General features: G+C 44.2%; 1 protein-coding gene across 1 annotated transcript; it reads left to right on the top strand.

The window, feature by feature from the left end:
- The first annotated feature begins 1,442 nt into the window (after nt 1–1,442).
- On the top strand, nt 1,443–2,077 carry LOC125516001 (uncharacterized). Its single transcript, XM_048681483.2, has 2 exons — nt 1,443–1,544; nt 1,654–2,077. The coding sequence occupies exons 1-2, from the start codon at nt 1,537–1,539 to the stop codon at nt 1,988–1,990; spliced, it is 345 nt and encodes a 114-aa protein (XP_048537440.1). The 5' UTR covers nt 1,443–1,536; the 3' UTR covers nt 1,991–2,077.
- Nucleotides 2,078–10,303: the final 8,226 nt, after the last annotated feature.

The following is a 10,303-nucleotide window of genomic DNA, read 5'->3' as shown; positions in this document are numbered from 1 at the left end:
GGAGAGTAACTATACTAACCCACTCCGTTGGAGATGCAATACTCTCGATACTGTATGGTACGATGACTACGGTCTCAATGTGTTCCAAAGCTTATAAAAGCAAGATGCTATCCTACAGAGCGATCTTTGGAGGAACACACCTATATGAGCCCGACTGCTGGTCACAGTCTATGAGATTGGGGTGATCTCTAGTGAGCTCATGAGTAGGCCAGGAGTGTGACTTATATGCTCCACCCGAGGGGTTAGCCTTCGGCAGCCTAGTACTAGTAAGACATGTAGTGAAACTTCTTTACGCCAAACTGACAATTCAAGGCATAGTCCATTATTCAGTTGTGAAGGAATGTAGCCACTTGTTCTAGGTGAAGTTCAACCTTAACAGGTCTTTACTGAAACACTGGTATATCGAAACAGCAATTGGAACAGAGGACACAATGGGCCCTCGAGATCTGGTGGGGGATTGCTGAAATCTGAGATGGGCTCTAGGCCCATATTGCAATTTCTGAAAAATCTCTAAGGGCCCATGTGGGTTATATGGCACTAGGTGTGGTGGGAAGTTTAGTCCCACCCCGGAAGTGGAAGAAGAGTTGGAGTGGTTTATAAGGGTTTCTCTTCTACATGCTATTGGAGCTTGAGAAGAGAAGAGGCCCTCGCGCACTCCTCCTCCGCCGCCCGCCTCGCCACGCCACGCCTCGTCACGACGCGGCGCGAGCCGAGCTCACACCTACGCGCTTATTTTTGCTAGTCACTAACGGAGAGTTTTCTGACAGCTGGGCCACGATCTGAGACGTCGGATCGTGAGCTGTCACGGACTCGGACATGGGTCGAGCCCACGCGGCTGCGCCTATAAGTATGCGGTGTCTCCTAACCCTAGCCGCCCCGAACAGATCACATCTGCTCACGCGCACGCCCACCGTCGTTCCTTTGCTGCTGCTGCCGCCGGTGACTCCATCCCGTCCGCCGCGTACACGGTCGACGGGAGAGCAGGTCTCCGAAACCACGCCCTTCTGGTTCCTGTACGGGGTGAGGGGCGAATAGGTTTTTAGGCAGCGATTACGCGATTGCTCGCTTCCGATCGTCTACTTCCTCTACGTCCGCGTCGCCTTCATCATCACCATGTCCACCGACGCCGACCGTGCCGCCGCCGAGAAAGCTGAAGCCGACAAGAAGGCCGCCGAGGACGCCGCTGCTGCCACCAAAGCCGCGGCCTCTGCGTGGCCTACTAGAGGGTATAACTTGTTTATCCCGCTCCTGATTATTTTCATATTAGCAGTACTCGCAGTATGTGTAGATTTGTCTACTGTTTGCTTAATACGTGCATGTTTAGATCAGAGTCAGTACGTCATCAACTTAGTCAATGCCATGCTAGTGATTTACTCATGGATTAATTTAATCAAGAAATTGCCTATTTACTCAACAGCTGCACCCACTGAGTTGGTTCTCCAGAAGCAGTGCACACAAACACACCCAAGAAACACCTGAGGGACTGTGCAGCCCTGCTATCAAGTGCGCGATGGCACCTCCTCCCACGAGAACGAGATGAGCAGGTCCGTCGCCATTAGTTCATCCGACATGAATCAGTTCCTTCCTCGGCACCTTATTGTGAATTAACGTACTCGGTCCTTCGATTTGGTTTGATTGGATTTCGAAGTGCAGGTCGGAGTCGGCGCCGGGGGCAGCACCGGCCGTGGTGGTGAAGACGGTGGACCTGCAAACGGCGGCGACACCGGACGTGGGGGCGACGACGGTGGACGTGCAGACGACGGTGGCACCGGACGTGGGGGTGACGACGGTGGACGTGCAAATGGCGGCGGCACGGGCCGTGGCGGTGACGACGGTGGACGTGCAGACGGTGGCGAGGGAGCTCCAGGAGCAGCAGGACGGCATGATGTACCTGGACGTGAGGACGGAGGAGGAGATGGGGAAGGGCCACATCCGCGGCTCCCTCAACGTCCCCTACTTCTTCGTCACGCCACAAGGCATGCCGCGCTAACTAATCTCCTCTTCTATTGATCCTAACACCGCCACCATCATAGATTCAGCTCTGTCCTTAGGCACCAATTAACCTCCGTCTATATGCAAACCATGCATGTATGTGGACGCTTATCCGTCCATGTGCAACCTTTCGCTAGCCGCACACACATACACACACATATACCACACACACACGCATACACACACTCATACACACATACGTACACACATATACGTATATATACACACACATGCATACACACACACATACACACACACACATTTTTTTTACTTATTTTCTGTTTTTTAGAAAAGTTAATTAGATGATCGAATGTTAGATTAATGTCGAATGTTAGATGAATTAGCTAGCTAGATAGAAAAATTGTCGAACTAGAGATTAGAACTAGTTGAATAATTAATATAACTAGTTTATTTTTCGTAAGAAAATTTAGGTATATGAGATTAGAACTAGTTGAATAATTAATATAACTAGTTTATTTTTAGTAAGAAAATTTAGGTATATGAGATTAGAACTAGTTGAATAATTAATATAACTAGTTTATTTTTAGTAAGAAAATTTAGGTATATGAGATTAGAACTAGTTGAATAATTAATATAACTAGTTTATTTTTAGTAAGAAAATTTAGGTATATGAGATTTGATGATATAATTAAAATATTATTTGTTAATGAGTTTTTCTGTTTCTTTAATTTTTATATATTTTGAGTTTATATAAATGTTAGATTAATGTCGAATGTTAGATGAATTAGATAGAAAAGTTAAATATATAGTAATGTCAATTGAATATATAGTTAGATATATTAATGTCAAATCTTAGATGAATATATATTTGGCTAGATATAGGTGTTTAATGTTTCACCTATATGAACATAGGAAATGTCATCTGACGATGAAAAAGATTTTATTATGTGCGAACACTGTGAAGACCAGCGCGGCCTGTGCGACCAAAATTTCCTTGTTGATGGTAGGCGCTTCAGCATCAAGCTGGATGAGACATTCGAAGTTGATACAGTAAGTCACTTTGTCAATTATTATTTGAATGCAAAACTTATGCTTCATTTGCTTCAACTTATAATTTTAAATTTTCACTATTCTATTAGCGCATCCCCTGCCATGCAAGAATTTTTGTCTTTGATAAGATAGGTTTAGTGCTATAGATGATATGGAGGTAAAGAGAGTTTACTTGAAGACGGAGCATGGGTATACTTTCAACGTCAAATTATATAATGGAGACACATACACCCATTTTGAATGCAAAACTTGGCAAGCACTATGCAAGGCTTATGCATTTGAGCCTGATATGGTTATCACCTTTGATATTCGTCCGGAAGATGATATTGAAGGTAATATAGACATCTGGGTCGATGTGCAAACGCCTCCAGTTCTACCATTTGGTCGATGTGCAAACGACGAGGTGCCTACGGTGACTTCGTAAATTTCAAAATGATATACCGTCTCAGTCTTTCGGAGGTGCTCATAGGGGTAGTGTGTGTGCGTATCTGTGTTCATAGGGGTGAGTGTATGCGCGTGTATATGAGCGCTGGTGTCTGTACTGTGTTAAAAAAAGAATCATCGTAGGTCTCCTTTTCTTTCTCTAACGTGACACAAGGACATCCATTAGAGTAATTACCCCAGCATGCACATGCAGCTAAAACATCCAGACCAAGGCATCCAAAATATATATACGTGTATGTCTTGCCCCCAAACATGTCCTTATATTTTTCTTTGTACTGATATGAACACAACCTCTTTAGCTGGTCCTGATGGATACAAGTTTCGGCAACTGGCTTTTCTTCATTTGTCGTGGTCGTAACAGTATCGACTACTGTAGTTAAATTATGCACGGTCATATCATGTGATTACTCCCACATGGGTCAATCGCAACAGATTTTTTGTAAAATAAATGTATCTTGTTGTTCCGTGCAATGCACGGGCATCTTACTAGTATAGGTAGAATTCTGCGGGAGCAAGCAACTACTTCAGATATAACGTCAAACCAAATGATAAGAAAGAAACCATTACGCTAAACTCTTTCAAAGCATGGAGGAGGGGGATTGTGGCCGGATGAGAGGGCTTTTAGCCGGCACATGGTAGGTGCGTTGGTGGTGCGGTGGGTCTAGCATGGTTTGGCAGCGAAGATGTTGCTATTGGGGAACGTAGCAATTTCAAAAAAATTCCTACGCACACGCAAGATCATGGTGATGCATAGCAACGAGAAGGGAGAGTGTTGTATACATACCCTCGTAGACCGTAAGCGGAAGCGTTATGATAATGCGGTTGATGTAGTCATACGTCTTCACGGCCCGACCGATCCTAGTACCGAAAGGACGGCACCTCCGCGATCTGCACATGTTCAGCTCGGTGACGTCCCACGAACTCTCGATCCAGCAGAGTGTCGAGGGAGAGTTTCGTTAGCACTATGGCGTGATGATGGTGATGATGAAGTTACCGGTGCAGGGCTTCGCCTAAGCACTACGACAATATGACCGAGGTGGATTATGGTGGAGGGGGGCACCGCACACGGCTAAGAACAATGTCAACTTGTGTGTTCTAGGGTGCCCCCTGCCCCCGTATATAAAGGAGCAAGGGGGAGGCCGGCCGGCCTTGGGGCGCGGCAAGGAGGGGGAGGAGTCCTCCTCCTAGTAGGAGTAGGACTCCCCCTTTCCTAGTCCAACTAGGAAGGAGGAAGGGGAAAGGAAGGAGAGGGAGAGAGGGAGGAAAGAGGGGGCGCCGCCCCTACTTGTCCAATTCGGACTCCCAAGGGGGGGGGGCGCGGCCAGCCCTATGGCCCCTCCTCTCTCTCACACAAGGCCCATGTAGGCCCATTCAGTTCCCCCGGGGGTTCCGATAACCCCCCGACACTCCAATAATTATCCGGTGACCCCCGGAACTCATCCAGTGTCCGAATATAGTCGTCCAATATATCAATCTTTATGTCTTGACCATTTCGAGATTCCTCGTCATGTCCGTGATCACATCCGGGACTCCAAACTATCTTAGGTACATCAAAATACATAAACTCATAATACTGATCGTCACCGAACGTTAAACGTGCGGACCCTATGGGTTCGAGAACTATGTAGACATGACCGAGACACGTCTCCGGCCAATAACCAATAGCAGAACCTGGATGTTCGTATTGGCTACCACATATTCTACGAAGATCTTTATTGGTCAAACCGCATAACAGTATACGTTGTTCCCTTTGTCATTTGTATGTTACTTGCCCGAGATTCGATCGTCGGTATCTCACTACCTAGTTCAATCTCGTTACCGGCAAGTCTCTTTACTCGTTCCGTAATGCATCATCCCGCAACAAACTCATTAGTTACATTGCTTGCAAGGCTTATAGTGATGTGCATTACCGAGAGGGCCCAGAGATACCTCTCCGATATAAGGAAATATCATGATATAAGGAAATATAAATAACAACTTTATTATTGCCTCCAGGGCATATTTCCTTCAGTTGCTTGTTCTGGTAGCGGCAGAGCTGGCTGGAGGCAGCAGCAGGTTCCCATGGGCAGGTTGGTGGCGGCAATGTGATGGCTCGGCCAAGATGGAGTCTTGCGAGCAGCAAGCGGCCGGTCACCTCTGTGCGGCATGGCGAGCGGCGGTGCTCTCCTGATGGTGCTAGCCTCAGTTTTTTTCTGTGGAGAGGTGGGTCTGATCGTCACAAGGCCATCCCTTGGAGTGGGCGATGACCGCTGCGGGCAATCATCGACCTGGCCAAAGGTGATGGTTGGCTACGGTTCGTGCAGGCTAGGAGTGGATAGTGTGGTCGCGGTTTCCCTGTCGGGGTGTAGCGATCCAACCTCAGACGGTCAAATCTCTGTGCATAAGTGTCATCCCTGGATCGGTAATGCTGACACACACAGTACTTGAAGGGTTTATAACATCTGAAAAGTCTGCAACATGATATGTTGCAGCCCGAAATGGTTCAGCACATGGAATATGCTAGCAAAATAACATAGTAGAACAATGAACAAGATAAATGCTAACACTACATGCATATATGGCTGGTGGAGGCTCTATGGTTAACATATTTTTGCGTAAAGCCAATTTTTTCCTACTGCAAAGGAATATAATTAATTTAACTACAAAGTTGGTTGATAAACATTGAGAATGGAAACCCCATCTCAATCCCAATTAAACAGTAATTAACAATCCCAGCAAAATTAATTAAGAGTGATGAGATCAATATCAATAATTCAAGTACCACATACTCAAGATGTCCATAACCGGGGACACGACTAACCATGATTAGTTTGTACACTCTACAGAGGTTTGCACACTTTTCCCCACAAGACTAGATCTCCTCCATTGAATTTCTCGCACTACATGATGTTTGAGAAACAGATGACCGAAAAACAATCTTTTAGAAGCATTAACTCTTTCGACGGGTAAACCGTACCACCTACATCCCCTACATCTGCTTGTTTACCACTGAAAGAGGTCACACAACATACTCAACTATGCCAGAGCCCATAATGGCTTGTGGCTGCACACGGAAGTTTCTAGCATGATTAATCTTATGATCCCTTTGAGCCTGGGTGGCGAACCATAGGATGATCACACGGATTCCCCAGGATCTCCTTGGACAACACTGGATTCCCCAGGTGCCCACAAACAATCCACCAGATGTGTATTAGAGTAGCCACCTTAAATAAACCCTTAGTTAACAATAATATCTCACATCTGTCATGAATCACTCAAACCAAACCACATCTCCGAGCATAGCATAGCAGTAATAGCATACGTAGAAGTAATTCCCATGGTTTGAAATAAAGGACAATAGGTTCTACCTCATCATCTACTTCCCAATACCCACATGTTAAAAAATCCTAATCATGCAATGTTTGAGGGTTGAAACTAATGCATAAAAACTGGGTATAAGAGGGGTATGATCAAAGTGTTACTTGCCTTGCTGACGATCTGCAAACCCTAATGACTCATAGTAGCACGCTTCGCACTCCAGAAACTCTATCACAAACAAACAATAACATACATAATCACTCAAGCATAGATTCAAGGGTAAAAGTCAAATAAAAAGATCCAAACGGAAAGTTCAACTGAAGTGCTTTGATTTGCGAAAAGAATCATTCAAATCGGAGTTACGAAACTCAAACTACGATCAAAAGAAGTTCGAAAACAAATCTGCTTGAAACCAAATTTTAATTTGTCAAAACCTTATGCAAGTTTATTAACTGGAAAGAGGGGTTCGAGACGAAGATTTTGGCGTTGGTTTCACTGGATTTGGATAAATGATTAAAAAGTTGCGAGGGTTTGAAGATTAGGGGCTAATCTGCGATAAAAATAATCGCGGATAGGTCCCTGACCGAAAATAAAAGTAAAAATAAAAGATTAATGAACGTTCGTCACTAGAGACAAACGAACGAAAACGTTCGTTAAAAAGAACTAATGGGTGAATGCTTGCTAAATAGAAACCCTAAAAAATTAAAACCGATCTAGATCAAAAACCGAAAAAACGAAATAAACCGGCGAACCGGACGGTTTTCTACCGGTTCACGATGACGGCGAGATCCGGCGGCGGGGCGGGGCTCCGGCGAGGTGGTGAGGCGAGGCTACTGCGAGGCGGCTTGCGACACACAGCAGCGGCGGCTGCGGCGAGACGGGGTGGAGAGGAGGGGGCGGCGGCTGCGGTGGGCTGCTGGGCCGCTAGGCTAGGCCTTCGGCCCAGTCGGGCGAATAAGATTTAAAAAAAAACAAAAATTTCGCCCAAAGTAAAATCCTAATAAAATATATAAAAAATCTAAAATCCCAAAAACTATTTTCACCCTCTAAATAAAATATTTAGAACAAAGTGAACATTTTTCTGTCCTAAAATTCACACTTTAAAATAATGCATATTTTTTAGTTCAAATAAAATATCAAATAAAATCCAAATGAAATATTTATTTGATTTTAAAATTTCTTCTCCAATATTCCTTTCATTTTGAACAATTAATATTATCTTCCCTCTTTTATTTTTAATATTGGAAATATTCGGATGGAAAAATTATTAAAACCAAATTGATCCTCTTTTCAAATTTGAGAAAAATTCAAATATGAAAATAAATGAAATCCCCAACTCTCTCCGAGGGTCCTTGAGTTTCTTATAATTTCTAGGATCACAACCAAAATGCAAATAAAATATGATATGCATATGATGACCTATGTATGACATCCAAATTGAAAAATTGGGATGTTACAAACCTACCCCCCTTAATATGAATCTCGCCCTCGAGATTCCGGTTGGCTAGAAAAAAGGTGTGGGTGGTCCTTCCGTAGGTCTTCTTCTCATTCCTAGGTGGATTCATCCTCGGTATGGTGGCTCCACTGAACTTTGCAAAACTTGATAACCTTGCTGCGTGTAACTCGGCTGGCAAACTCGAGAATCTTGACAGGCTTCTCCTCGTAGGTTAGGTCACTGTCCAACTGAATTCTTCCAGGGGCACTGTATCTCTCAGAGGAATATCGGCCATCTCTGCATGGGACTTCTTCAACTAGGAAACATGAAACACATCATGAACTTCTGACAATATTTCGGGTAACTCCAACTTGTAGGCTACTTCTCCCATAAGTTCCAAAACTCGGTATGGTCCTACAAATCTCAGGGCTAACTTTCCCTTAACTCCAAATCGTTTAACTCCTCGGAGCGGTGGTACACGTGGATATGCTCTGTCTCCGATTTCATAGACTACCTCCTTGCGTTTGGTGTCTGCATAACTCTTCTGCCTAGACTGGGCAACCTTCAGTCTGTCTCGAATCAACTTAACCTTTTCTTCAGACTCCTTGATCAAATCTGGTCCAAACAACTGATGGGTCTCCAACTTCATCCCACATCAACGGTGTCCTGCATCTTCTCTCGTACAAAGCTTCGAAAGGTGCCATCTTCAAACTAGCTTGATAACTGTTGTTGTATGAGAACTCTGCATAGGTGTAAGTGCATCTAGTGCCCCTTAGTGCTTTTGGTGTATTGAAGACTTATAGGTTAAGAGACTAATGAGTTTATGAGTGTACACAGGTCTATAAGTCTATGAGGAGTTTGATATTTACAGATAAAGTCGACCCCTAAAACTGAAGTTCTTTGACTGAAGACTTTGGATTTCTGAAGATTTTCTGAAGACTTTGAAAGTAAAGAAATTGGTGTGACCTTGAAGACTTGGTATTCATTTGAGGAACATGAAGCGTGAAGACTTTTGTTTTCGTAGTTTCATTTTCTCTTTCTTGAGTCATAGGAAACACTGTACTGTTAAAGAGGGTCGAGGAAATACTATGGAAAATTTTCCATGTGATGCTCAACTCAAAATCCTACACCTACCAATCCCTTCAAGTGAAGCCATTGGAAATCTCATACTGTTCAGTCATATTCTTCAGTGACAGAGACCAAGTACTTCTGGTCTCTGAGGAATTTGTTCTGACTGAGGAGTTAGGAATTCACCAGTGCGGATTGCCTACACAGTGAGGAACATGATAGCCCTGAGGAATTTGATACTCAAATTTCCGACCGTTGTTGTGCTATGCGCCAGCTGTCCCAAAATATATTATCCACCTAACGGTCATATCATTGAAGGGCATTTATGTTTTATCATGTCGGGCAGCTCCCTAGGCTATAAATAGCCGCCCCTTAAAACCACTAGTTGGTTGGCTGCTCCGAGAGAAACTGACACTTGTCATTTGAGAGCATCCCATCCTCCGAGGACTTTGAGCGAAAATCATCAAGTGAGGAAAACCCAAACCCAAACACCTACAAACCCAAAGTGATTGAGCATCACTGAAGAGATTGATCCTGCGTGGATCCCATGCTTGTTACCTCTAAAGATTGTGCTTCTTCCAGACAGTTAGGCGTCATGGTTTAGGGCATCCAAGAGGAATTGTGGATCGCCGAGTGACCGAGTTTGTGAAGGTTCAGAAGTCACCTGAAGACTTACCACGAGTGATTAGGCGAGGTCTGTGTGACCCTAGCTCAAGGAGAATACGGTGAGGACTGTGTGTCCTCAGGTTTAAATACCTAGTCGCTCCAACCAGATGTACAACTAAGACAATAGTTGGAACTGGTCTACCAAATCATTGTCTTCACCAAGCCTACTAGTTCTAATTCCTCAACTCTTTCATTTCCTCATTACTGTGTTGTGTGCTTGTCATATCTGTGTTTGAAGACTTTGACTGAAGACTTTCCCAATTTTCTCAGTTCAATTTCTTTAGTCTGATTGTCTTCAACCTGTGTTATCCTGTGATTACACTTTTTGTACTTTGTGCTTGTCTTCATTTCATCATGATGACTATGCTTGTATTCTGTTGTGTTTACTTC

The sequence above is a fragment of the Triticum urartu genome, chromosome 6A, assembly GCF_056163025.1.
Source record: "Triticum urartu cultivar PI428250 chromosome 6A, HENAU_Tu73, whole genome shotgun sequence".
Lineage (NCBI taxonomy): Eukaryota > Viridiplantae > Streptophyta > Magnoliopsida > Poales > Poaceae > Triticum > Triticum urartu.
Note: the sequence above shows the minus strand (reverse complement) of the source record. Positions and strands in the feature narration are given on the sequence as shown.